The 13655-nt window shown below is 35.0% G+C and overlaps 2 protein-coding genes across 7 annotated transcripts in view; one reads left to right on the top strand and one right to left on the bottom strand.

Moving 5' to 3' along the window:
• LOC124635543 (protein goliath-like) overlaps window positions 1-3266 on the bottom strand; it is a 108408-nt gene extending 105142 nt beyond the window's left edge. For 4 of the 5 annotated variants that reach the window (XM_047171453.1, XM_047171455.1, XM_047171456.1 and 1 more), the window contains exon 1: window positions 2964-3266. The gene's annotated coding sequence lies outside the window, so the exon portion shown is untranslated. Of the gene's footprint in view, window positions 1-2959 lie in introns of all 5 variants that reach the window. The other variant, XM_047171454.1, reaches the window with a different exon arrangement.
• Window positions 3267-3745: 479 nt separating this feature from the next.
• The window catches only part of LOC124635558 (protein mini spindles), a 37700-nt gene continuing 27790 nt past the window's right edge, over window positions 3746-13655 (top strand). The window contains exons 1-6 of one of the 2 annotated variants that reach the window (XM_047171475.1): window positions 3746-3934; window positions 6031-6265; window positions 10753-10883; window positions 11826-12070; window positions 12924-13090; window positions 13389-13627. In XM_047171475.1, coding sequence (XP_047027431.1) covers window positions 6064-6265; window positions 10753-10883; window positions 11826-12070; window positions 12924-13090; window positions 13389-13627 — 984 coding nt within the window. In that variant the 5' untranslated portion in view covers window positions 3746-3934; window positions 6031-6063. Of the gene's footprint in view, window positions 3935-4010; window positions 4328-6030; window positions 6266-10752; window positions 10884-11825; window positions 12071-12923; window positions 13091-13388; window positions 13628-13655 lie in introns of those variants that run through there. The other variant, XM_047171477.1, reaches the window with a different exon arrangement.

The raw sequence follows: 13655 nt of genomic DNA, 5'->3' as shown, positions 1-13655 counted from the left end.
TCGACTTCAAAGACATAATTTAAATAATTAAAACACGTATTTTAGTAATGCACATGAAGTCTCAAGTCTATCCGGATGATTTTATCATTTTTGTGCCAGAAACGAAAATTAAAAATAAAAACTCTTCGAACAACAAAGGATGTTTGTAAGTTAAATTTTCAACGCAATAGAGTAAATTCTCATCATGGTCATTTGTTCAATTTCAAATAAAACAACGACTTTTACAAGAGCCGGGAAAACTGGATCACGCTTCATTACTCCAAAGGCACAGTTCTTTCCACTAAATCTGAGCCATGCTGTCTAGGTATCGATGTGGTAGATTCAGAGTAGTGGTACTCGATTTTCAAAGCATAGCTACCCGTAACTCGAGCGGAACAATCCTATTGGCGGAAACCAGACGCTTCCATAGCAACAGCTCTTAGCACATCTCTAGTGGTACCGCAACTAATTCTGTTAAAAGAAACCAAGCATCGGAACTGTTTGATGAACCTCACCAACCGGGAGTTCCCATCGATACCTAATTAATGGCCTTACACTAACCGAACTTCAATTATCGTATTTAGTGACAAAAAGTTAATTGAATGCCTGAGAAAAAGTTCGCGGAAGAATCGTGGAAACTACCGTTTAGTGTAACAGGTGTACTAACTAGCTTCGAAGTAAACACAATAATGAATCGATTATTACCAATCGACTAATGAAAACGATTATGAGTTCGTATCGGTTAATTTGATAAATCGATTAAAAGAATAATTTTAATAGTTGGTTTAAAAACAAACGAGAAGTTTATTCAGCTGCCTAATATTTACTAAAACATCGATTTATAGGGTCATGGCTCATTTGTTTAGATAATAAAATAATTGCTATTTAATCACTACGATATTTTGATATCGGCGTAGTAACCGTATTATTTCTCTAGCATTCAATAAGTTAAAGGGCCGTAAGCGGAGATATTTACAACAGTTTATCGCGGGGATAGGCGAGAGTAAATATTGATTAACCAATAAACCGTAACCGTTATGATTGTTATAAATTATGATATGATATTAACACAATTACAGTGCATGAGTGAGTCAAGAATGTTCTTTTGAAACCGGAAAATATTGTTTTCTCTTCTTTGTGTTAGTAGAGGTTTACACGGTGAGCATTTGAGCTACTTACCTACCCAGATTTCAGTGCACATTGCGTCAAAATAATGAGAAAAAAAAAATAGAAAAAAACAAAATAGGAGTTTATACATTGAGGTGATGATGCGTTTCGTTTGTCAATGGAACAAAAAAAAATAGAACACGTTGGGTTTACAAAATAGAAATAAATATACTAAAGTGTGGCGTGTGTGTGTTTGATTTTAAACGTGAATAAACTAGGCATCAAGTTAATTGGACGGATTCCAAAATAGGCTAATTAGGTTATCTAGACAGTTATTAACCTAGTTATTCGTTTTGACTGTAGCCATTTATAGTCATCCAATTAGTGCAGATTAGATGATAATTATGTTTTGACAATATTTGAGAAATTAAATGGATTTGTTGAATATGTACCTAGGGAAGGGTGGTTTTTGGGGGCTGTCTTTTGTTTTAATGTTCGAAACGTGCAGATTTATCTTCCTAATTTGAATAAACGTTTTTGAGTTTAGCTTTGAAAAACTCGTATAGTCACGTCGCGCTTGTTAATGTTTGGTTTATTTGGACTTCATAAAAACATCTGGATAATCCACACAAATCTCGTACATGTGGTGACCATTATAAAAAAACGTGCCATGTTAACGATTTGTTTAAAAACCACGGCGGAAGTCAGATTTACGGGTACAAATATGGCCCATTTGTGTACTTTGTTTTTTAGAACAGTTGTTGAATATTAGGTTTAGGACTAACTACAGCCTACACACAGAAAAGTTTACGAACTGTATTATTTATTGTGAATATTTTTAGTGCTGGACCTCGACTGAATAAAATACGATTGGGTTTGAGTTTTTTTTTAATGTTTGTCCTATTCTTTAGTTATCACAGCGTCTGGTTTTTTTTTTTGCTTCATAACAGTTGCATGTTTTTGTGTCTTCCCATATTCACGTTTCGACCTAGCTGGGTAGGTAACTTTCTACCCTCTTAGCCATTTAATAACTAAACAGTTTTATCGATCCTATTCACTTTCAATAGAGGTATCTCTATGCCTAGACGGGTACTTAATAGGTATGTAACATTTTATCATTGGAAGGGTGTACCTATCTATTGGGAGTTGATATATCTGGCCATCAGAAAGTGCAGTGAATAGGGAGGTAGGTATTATAGATAAGGACGATCGTTCTCTTTTCAATTTAAATACCTACTTACAGGTAGCAGAACCTAATTAGGTAGGTATAAGATGATTTTTTAATTGAATAGGTCTGTAGTTATATATTTTGCAGTGATTGTAAATACAGTAATATCTATTTATTTATTGGTAAATAGTAAATAAAGTAACGCGTTATCAAACGCGGACGACATTAAAATAATTTACGTTATAAAATACGTAGGTAGGTACCCACTATACCAACATGTTGCATTACAAAGCAATTTTTTTATGTAGTGGGCGATTTATTCTATTGAAGTAGATAAAGACACCAGATAAGTACTCCTATGTGATATATAAATGGTTATAGAACTAATTTCTTACTATAACTATACAAACTTATAGTAAAACTACGCTAATGAAGAACTTAACGTATTTGTACGGATTATGTTATTCAAATTACACTCCGATTTAGTTAAATGTACGGTTACGGTAAAATGCAATTCTATTACTAACAGAATACTATTAGCAAAGTGTGGCATAGTCCAATGTTTACAAATTCTGGCTACCAACGTTTGAAAAACAAAGAACGCTACACGAAAGCACCACTCGCCTTTTAATCAACAATTTCACGTCGACTAACAAGCTAGCACTGAAAAGTATTTACCTAAATGTTCATAAAAGCATAACATACTTACAATATGAAGCATACTATGCCCAGACAGCTGTTGAATTCCCTTCTCTCCGATATCCCCCAACGCCGAACGAAAACACAACACTAATGTTTATTTAGTCTATTTCAAACAAGCTTCAACACCCCGTTTAATTACTTCATTATCATAATCAACATTTCGACGCACTAATAGCTGTAATGAAATCAAAAAAATTACATTCAGGGGTACTGTATTTATTTTTGTCGACTGTTAGAACTGCGAACGCACAGTTGTCACGATAGCGACGTAACATACGTCTCGCTCGCTGATGTTCTCAGAACGAACTATTTTATTGTCTTGAAAATTTTATGCGTTTCTTCAAATGAATGAACGAAAAAGAAGGAATCAGCTTGTGACCGAATGATACTGGCAAAATAAATTGGTTGTATGAACGAGAGTGAACTAAATACTGAAATGTTGCCAAGGAAAAATATGTAAAACACAACCAGATGATTTCAGTCTATGGTTTTGAGAATATTTTAAAAAGAAATACAGCTTCCTTTTGCTTCCTTGATTGAAAATATAATTTATTTTTTTATTTCATTTCTAGTGAATTATCGTTAGAAAATAAATTTAAAGTTTAAGGGCAGCACTGAAAGTTTCCTGCTTACCTATTACAGTGGAAATTTTTTCTTCTTTGTTGTATTAAATTATTTTGCAGGTGAACATGAATCGCCATTATAATTTAAGTTTTTCTTTTTCTAAATCCATAGGTAATTTTTATTTTGACAGCTATGGTTTTGTAACGAACAAAATTTCTTGTGGCAACATTAATCTTCCGTCCATTTTCATTTCGCAAACTTAAAAAAACGACGACGAAAAAGAAAAAGGCATTTCTTTTTGTCGGTTATAATATTGCTTGTTGCTGGATAATGTGAGCTTATTATCGTTTATGTTGTTTAGTTTTAATACATCAAGTTTTATCAAGAGGACACAGCAAACACATCTTGGTAACGGTAAGTTTCCTGACATTTGATTGGATTTGTTTGTAAAGTGAGAAAGTGACCGTTTGTCGGGCGTTCTCAGTCGGCGGAGATGCGATCTAATTTCACATCTCGGTGTAAAACGGGCACGGCTATAAATGAACCGGCTCGTAATTAACTATTTGTTCCGCAATATTGGCCAGGTAGCCATTAGTATATTGGAAAGCAGGTGTCGTTGAATCGGTTGAATCACCGTTTCTTACGTATTAACGTATTTTGTGCTTCGCTAAATTGATCGTAGTTGTCTAAGTTGTTCGCCTACGCTTTAAGAAAGTTGATACACAATAGCTCCACGTTATTTACTAATTAGTTGTGCATTGCATGTTGTATGAGTCAGTTAGTATTCATTGGAATTGTAATTCTACAGTAAGTATGTTACATGGCATTGTTTACCATGTATTGTTCCTCGAATGTCGATAACGCAGCTAGATGGTTGAGATTTTATATTATGATCTTCTATATACCCTTATTCAGTAAGAAACTCACCTTCATGGCCTTGGTAGGGAACTGCAATCTTGTACCTAAAGGTCAAACGTAAATTGTAAGTTATGCACATGTAATTGTATTCAGGGCTAACATGAACACTGTAAAGGAAACAAGTCTATAATGGTCACTAACCCACATATGGTCTTTGTTACTGATACCCTCATGTTCAGAAAAATCACTGCCTTCTGTTTACAAAACCTTGTCATATACAAATGTTGATTCATTATTTAGTTTCAATCTGCTTTAAGAGGAGTGTGTCAGTGTAAATTAATATTTAACCAAGGTATGGGTACTACCAGGCCTCTGTCACTCGACGTACTTGCGAGCGATAAATGCCTACCGCTCGCTGGGTTACCGGTAGCCCCACGCGGCTCAGGGCTTTCAATAGTCACACGCGCCGCGCGTGTTCCAATATTATTATTTTTATTTCGTGGCATGTTATGCTGTTGGTTTTTATTAGGTTTTTTAAGCTACCTAACAAACTGATGGATTATTTTGAGTTGTGTTGGTTTATATGCGACTATTGTAAGATTTAGAAACATTTTCTATTTATGAACTTATCTAGTAATTCTATTTTTTTTTAATAAATTAATACTTATCTACTTTATGATTTTAACAACAGAGATCATTAGGTACTTATTTTACTTTAGATACCTACTTAGTTATATGAACTGTATTGTGAGTTTTGTAGCTCAAAACACATCTCAAGTGTAAGTAGGTATAGTTCTGGTCCAACTTAATGACGACTCGGAACATTACGCGTGTCGCTACGCAGAAACCAATTTTAGGTATGTATCAACACTCGACGGAATTGTACCATATGGGGTATGGCACTTGTGCTCAAAAAATAGTTGGAAACTGCCTTTGATTTTGACGAAAGCTTTACTTAAGTATTTACCTATGCTTACGTATTAGTTAATATTTAGTAATATGTACCTACACTCCATTTTAGTTGGCAATACAATAGTTAACTAAAGAAAAATATTATTGATATTACTTTTTATTTAAAAACTCAGTTTTAAAAAAGGCTATCTTAAAATAAGCGTAACTTTGTTTTCCTACTTAAATATTAATTAATTGTAAGAAGCAACCCTAAGCACGGCCACGGCACGGTTGCGGTCACTGAACTGTGCGCTATCGCATTGGAATAACAATCAAGCGCTCGAGCTTTTAAGGTTCATTTTATAACGCAGCTAGGAATTTGTAGGTAGTTGGGGAACTTGTAGGTGCTTATAACAGTAGGTATGGACCATTTTGTATGGAGTGATTTATCTGTTACGTAGTAACTATTATATAATCTGTGGTACTACTATTATAAGTAGTAACTTTGACCATTATGTGTGTCTGTCTGTCTATGGCAGTGTAGCTCTTTAACGGATGCTCGGATACAAGAGCAAATTAAAAACAAATATCTATCTATATAAGTGAACTAGTTTAATGCAAATTATTTCTTTAAAAAGGAATACTATTTACTACAGTATGAATGTACATGCCTTCATCAAATAAGAGAATATTATTATTATATATTACTTGTATAAAATTTAAGATAAATATACATTACAAATTTTTCCATTTGTTAACAGTTTTGAATCAAAATTTGACTCGCTAACACAAAAATGGAGGATGAGAATGAATATAAGAAATTGCCGACAGAAGAGAAATGTGTACACAAGTTATGGAAGGCTAGGGTAGCTGGTTACGAGGAGGCCATCAAGCTATTCAACCAGATTGACGATGAGAAGTCCCCGGAGTGGAACAAATACTTGGGACTGATCAAAAAGTTTGTCACTGACAGCAATGCCGTGGCTCAGGAGAAAGGTATGTGTAACAAATTTTGTTTGTTTACATGTTTTATGAATCATTATGTATGGAATTTTAAGTCTTATTATCTACAGCTGGTAATTGCACTCACACAAGATGATTTGTTTTCTTTATTGGAATTTAAGATAAAAATGTTGTATTTTTCATGAAAGGGGTCAATTTTTTGGATTTCTTCCGATGTCTTACACCCCAGTTATATGGCTGACATTTAATCCAGTTGTAAATGTACTCCTCCTCATAAATACACAGCTGATATTAACAGAATTAATAAATTAGGATGCATACAATTACTAGAAAAAAAATACAATATTTTATGTATTCTGTAGCCTGAGACTTTTTAAACAAAGATTGGATTGTTGACAATCCCCACGCCCATTTAATGGTCTAGCCTTTTGGCAATAAGCCAGTTTCTAGGTTCAATGGCAACTGACAATTTCTTGCTTGATACCCATTTGCTGGAACCTTTCGTCTATAAGGAAATAGGATATTACTATGCAGACACATAAACATGCAAGACAAAACTCTATGCCCCAGCTATAAATAAAATGGATAGGAAGCTGAATAGCGTGCTAAACAAACAAAAGCTATTCTATTTTGGCAACTATAGCCTAAACATTTTCACATGTAATATTGTAAATGCTACTGTGAAAATTAAAAACTTGAGATGGAAAAAAAAATATATGCGGGCCGAATTGAGAACCTCCTTTTTGGGAAGTCTGTTAAAAAAATCACTTAAAATTAATTTTCTTTCAAATAGGCTTATTTATGTTAATTTTGTTCTATGTATAATTCAGACCTGTTTATCATTTTAATTATTCAAAGATTTGGCCAGGTAACATTATTTAATGGTTTATGTCAAGGTCAGATAAACCATCCTTTTTAGAATTTATCACATAAGTTGGATGTAAGTGATGGCGTAAGTTACTTTAGACTGTTTACAATCTTGGCGCCATATCTCATAGAGGCCATAATCGCTTGGCCATAATCACACAAACAGTCGAAACCAATTTCAGAAGTCGTGGCGTGCCTGAAGTTTTGTGAGTTATGACCAACTGAGTCACTATTCCTTTTTATTATATCTTAGATGTAACTCCTTATATAGAGCTGTCTTGTGGTATACTATTCTGAATGAAAGCCACATTTCATTTTGTCTGTAAATAACTGTGTATCCGCTTATTCCTAAGACATAATTTATAAAGACCTAATGTCAAAATTCAATCTACTATATGTCTACCTGTTTCATCTCTTAATATTTATAGAAAAGACAGAACTATATGGTTGATCCTAAATCTGTTATGGCTGACAAGCTTGAGAGTCTGGATAATTATTATGGAAATACTTGATTACACTCAATTGAGGGTATCTGACTTCAAGAGTAATTGCTTCCTGAAGCTGTTAGTTGATACTGAATATCTTTATACTTAGCAGCCTGCCTTGAAATATACCTTGGCTTAGCCTACGTAAGTCGCAAGTGCAATAGTCGAGGTATTTAATATTCTAGACTGCATTTGCATCTAGTTTGAATTAGACGATGATACGCGTGCTGTGTATATGTAAAACCGGGAGTTATTTAAGTATTCTTATCTTTTCTAATGGTTCTATTTACTTGAACAAAGGCATTTTAATTCTTATTAATTGTTTCCTGACAGTTTTTGTCTGTAGGTAGACGACTATAAAGAACAATGAACGATCTTTTGAGAAGATGGTTTTTGGCAATTATTAAAACGACTTCGACTATGATAAAGTTATTTTATTCGTGGAAATACATGTCAATGAAAAAATAAAGCTTTCCAAGAATGAATCGATTTCTCGTCCATAACATGATCACGATTTCAAATGTAGCATCTCATTCGTACCGTTTAAAATCGTTCATGCATTCTGTTGTATGACTGTACCGATTGGCTCATGTATGTAACCAAACCATAACAAAATGGTTGCGATTTACAACTGCTTTTATCGGGAACAAAGACCCTGTTAATCATGAGATGACGTTCATTACTTCTCATAAAACATGATGCTTGTTTTGGTCGAAGCTGTATTTACAACTTTAGTTTTGATTAAGCTTCATGTAATACGGAGTTAGGCAATGGACAGTCAGATTTTCGATTTTTGATTACACTATTTCTCCGCCGTTACACCCGCGTCGAAAAAGAACCACTTCATGCACCCGAAAATGTAGCGCTGAAAGATTTTTAAACTCGTCGTTCATAGTTCTTGAGATTAGCGTGTTCTAACAAACAAAGATTTCAGTCGTTAATGATAATATTTCTGAAAGACATTACATTACACGACATCACATTATAAGACCAAAATCTATTGGTAAAAGGTATATCACAACTTTTTTATCTCGCAATAACATCAAAGATATCGAATTTCCAATCGTTCGTCTACTACTTTCTAATAATCAAAGTTCTAATATTTCACTTTATGCAATTCACTGGTAGAATTCAGATTTAAATAAGTCTTGGAACTGTAGAACTACTTTCTATTTGACCGTAAAAGTTCATTATCTTCAGTCATCATCGTCTCGGCGGAATCATGAGTCATTTAAAGTTATAATCCAATTGAAGCTTGTTCTGAACTCTTGACGTTTTAGTAATTATGTTTTATTACAAGGTTTCTTTGTCACATGTATTATCACATGGTTTGTCCTATTGTATGGCATCACACTGTCACACGTGAGGTAGCCAAACGCCTCGTAAATACGCGAATGGGGTTTAATACTTGATCCTGTTATTGTCGAAGCGTGACTTTCATTAGTTTAACCTTTATCTACATCTAATTTGGTTGGCTGTATAGTTATTTTTACTACTATGTTAGTAAGCTTATTCCTTTGCGCTTTTATCTTAGTAGCTACTGACTATCGAGTCGAATTCAATTGTTGAAGTGTCTTAATCAAGCACTTTGTTAAAGGAATTGGTTGAAGGGTTTGATCTTAATTAAGACAATACTCCAGACTACAGGGTGACGTCAAAGGAATATTATTTACGTGTTTAATATAGAGGCGGGGGTTTTACTTGATTAAATCACTACTTTATTGGTACACTCGAAAGGTAGGTATAGTAAATTAGCTTCTCGGTAATGTAAAACCTTTCTACAAGAGCTATTCTCATGTTGGGAAAACACAGAATATATTTTCATTGCGAAATGCAAGGATGCAAACAAACTGCAGTCTGCTGTCGATTGATGACGCGAATTCGGCGTAACCGACTGGAATGCAGCATAATAATAGCATTTTAACTGCAACACAGACTGGGTACTAGCAACAAGACATATTCACAAACATTTTGGCATATCCACGATGTTTTAGCGCGAATTCCTCACCAGCCAGTTACATTAGTCTGAACTAGGCTGTTTCCATTAGTAACAAAACAATCACAGTAAAAACAAATGCCGATCGATGTTTTTTTTTTCATTGTTTGTGCGTCGTTTGTCGCTACATTACAACTAAAGGTCATCGACCGATAAATATTTTCACGGAAACCCTTTAAAAGTCACGCTATCTAACCCTAGAGTTCTACAGAAAATTTTATCGATTCTTTTACTGTGATGCGGGTCGATAATATTAATTTATTTGGTAAGATATCTTTGATCAATCTAAGATGTTACGACGATGATAAGATGTTTAATCTTTCGTCTAGAAAGTTGTCATTACGTCTAGATTGTAGGCTATATCTGATGAGCCAACTGGCGGCACAACCCACGCTTTTATGCAAAATTGTCGTGTAAAACAACATTAAAATGGAAAAGGAAATTGTACTAAACGTATTCCCGTCACTTTTCTGACAAATTGTAACTACTACCGCCTTGAAAAGTGCAACTCTATCACTCAGGCCTAATTGCACCGATAACATAACAGCCAGTTTTTTTTAAACAATATGTTTACTATGAATTTCCACGGCGAATGTTCAAGGTAAACAATTGTTTTAAGAAAAACGGATGTTTATGTTGTCGATGAACTTAGGCCTCTGTATAATGTATAGTGTTTAATGCTTCAGGTAGTGCCTTGGCATTTATTGTGATCCTGATTAACCGGTCATGCTTGATTATACATGCATGCAATTTTATCATGATGTATGATATAGATGCGTATGTATTGTAAAAGTTGAAAGATTAATAAAGGATTCATTTAGAGGCCACAACTTATCCAAAGGGTTTTTTTATAAAAAATGCTATATTCTTAATTTGTGACCAGTCTTGAATAGCACTTGGTTTAATGACTTTATCGATCTTCGCCCCAACATTGAATTTGAATATATCCAAGTATACCCACGTCTTTTTAAACCCTTAGGGAATGCAGAATATCATTCATATGCGTATCCATGAGGTGATATAAGCTACTTATATACTCCGAAGTTTTTCTTTTGCGTAACACCGTTCACTATAACCCTACGAATCTATAATGAACTGCAGCTATATTAAGCAAGTTTCATCCCATTAAAAATATGGAATTAAATTATTTATTTAATGCTTTCTCTCTTCAGGTCTGGAGGCCGCCTTAGTGTTCGTGGAGAACTGCGGCCACGCCGGCAAGACGACCGGGGAGGTGATGTCAGGTATCGTTGCCAAGTGCATCGCGGCCCCCAGGACTAAGACTAAGGACATTGCTCTACAGGTCAGTGCGTTACGTTTTGTGGGTCAACTTGATCCGATCGGGCTTTAAAGATCCTACTATTCAATGTTCTTTCGTTATAAACGTTTTTTTTTCTGTATGTACCATTTTAATGTATAGGTTGTCTTCATACAATGGTCAATAACCTGGCTCAAACATACATTATACTTACCTACTCTTCACACAATATCATCCTGTAATTGAGCCAATCGGAACACTCACCATTTATCGAATAATATGACCAATAACTTTCTGAACGTCACTCAAGCATACCAATGAAAGAAAACACTCGGTTCCGTTTACAGTCACAATACAATATTCATCATTCCAAATTCTTATAATTTATTATATCAAACTGTGGTTTACTTGGCCTAGTTTTATTAAGAACAATCTGTAACCCGGTCATGTTACATTGAATAAAATAAGTCATTGACCCCCGATTAAATGACGAATGTAAAGTTTTCGAAAGGCATTATTAATGGCGTTTATGATTCAAATAAATGCATTTTTATTGATCGTCATCGTCAAAATAAAAGTACCGGTCATTTTAATTTTAATGTTAATAAGGAAAGAGGAACTTATTCATTACTATTTCACTTGAATAAATAATAAAGCAGTTAACAAACTCGGTTCTGAAAATTTTGTTAATCGTGTCGGGACTATGATGATATCACTGATTCGTAAATCTATTGCTCAATTGTTTAGGGAAAAATCGCATGCAATGTCACAACAAAGGAACTTATGTAGGCCATGCATGATTGATGTGCAATATTACGAAATAGCAAAGTAAATAACACATTAGATAAAAAGAGAAACTTTTATTTGGACCCAACATAGCGACGCTGACATGATAAATGTTAAAATAGCAAAGAAATACATTCATTGTTTTATTTATTTAGGTATCCTATAATCTCACAGTAGTAAAACCCATTAATTTATTCACAGATAACCCTAATGTACATAGAAATAGAGAAACACGAGATTGTAGAGGAAGAACTGATCAAAGGCATGGAGCAAAAGAACCCTAAAGTTGTAGCCGCCTGTGTATCGGCCCTGCACACATCACTCAAACAGTTTGGCAACAAAGTGATAGCCATTAAACCTATGGTGAAGAAAATACCTATACTGCTGTCTGACAGAGACAAGGGGGTCAGAGATGAGATGAAGGCGCTTGTTATTGAAATGCACAGGTAAGTTTTATTTTAATTTTGGCATTCAATATGTGTCTAGCCTTTTCCCAAAATATGTTGGGGTTGGCTTTTATTCTTAAGTGGATGCAGCTGAGTACCAGTACCGCCTATCTGACTTCTTCAAAGCACAAACCCCTTGTAAGAATGCAAAAGATGTTCAAATATCTCTCGAAACACACCCATTTAACGTAGCTTCCAAAATACGGAGGAACATAGACGGCACATAATGGACTAAGCCACAAGGGCTTCTTTTGGGTTAGCAACACATCTGCAATGCTTTCAACACTTACCTACCAGATGTTCATCAATCAATCGGCCATATTTCGTCAATCTATCAATACATGCTTTATAAGGGTCTCTTCACTCATACACCAATAAGTTATCATATCTTACAAAAGCATATAATGATTGACATTGATACAAACCAATGAATGCCTTTGTTCAGGATGTGTAAATGTCAAATATTATCATTGACCCAATTTATCTTACAAAAGATGTAAAAGTAAGTTTTACAACTTTACATCGTGATGACAGTAAATTTATTGAGTTAACAAGATACTCGTGAACACAAACAAAGCATTCTTTACACAGTAAATAAAGTATTGTATAAACACTAACTTTTGACCTCATATTTGGCCGTGGTATATTACCTTTCATAATTGATTATATTTTACTGGTGAAAATGTGCAAGTTAATTCTCTGGTCTCCATATTCCTTCTGAAGCCCTTTATGTAACAGGGCTGCGGTAACTCTTTCGAACAATCCCGCAACCCCAGCACCAATAAGAACACTTTTAACTTTACCTCTACACTATAAGTACAAAACAATATAAGTATGTAATTCCATTTCACAGATGGATAGGAGGAGCCATAGAGCCTCACATAGCGTCCCTCCAAGCAGTAATACAGCAGGAACTGAGAGAATCCTTCAGTTCTGGTGGTGGCGCCGCCCAGCCTACCCGCTACCTCAGGTCGCAGCAGAACAGAGTGCGGGACACACCCGCCGCTGACTGCGCTGATGGTGAGTATCTTATTATCTGCCCAGCCTTTTCCCAACAATGTTGGGGGGTCGAAGTCTCACCAGACGCAGCTGAGTGTGCTATCTGTGCCTACCCATTTCATGGCACCCACCCACGTTCACGGTATCATCCATAAATATTGCAAATTGTAGGAAAAAAGTAAGAAGTGGTGCGATCTAAACCCTATTCAAGTAATTTTGAATTTGCCAAATCATCTTTAGGTATATGACAAACTTATGTGCCGTAACATCTTTTTTGTACAATCCTTTTATATCAATTAACTTTTATATTATTCTTCAGGCGCAGCCGAAGATGACGACGCCGAAGCAGGCGCCGGAGATTCCGGAGAAATGGACCCGTACGATCTACTGGACCCAGTAGAGATCCTATCGAAATTGCCGAAGGACTTCTACGATAAACTGGAAGCTAAGAAATGGCAGGAAAGGAAAGAGGCTCTCGACGCCTTGGAGAATTTGTTGAAGTCCGCCCCCAAACTTGAACCGGGAGATTACGCTGATTTGGTCAGAGCTTTGAAAAAGGTATTGTCTTTTAAACCAATTTTATAAT

The sequence above is a fragment of the Helicoverpa zea genome, chromosome 13 (genome assembly GCF_022581195.2).
Source record: "Helicoverpa zea isolate HzStark_Cry1AcR chromosome 13, ilHelZeax1.1, whole genome shotgun sequence".
Classification (NCBI taxonomy): domain Eukaryota; kingdom Metazoa; phylum Arthropoda; class Insecta; order Lepidoptera; family Noctuidae; genus Helicoverpa; species Helicoverpa zea.
Note: the sequence above shows the minus strand (reverse complement) of the source record. Positions and strands in the feature narration are given on the sequence as shown.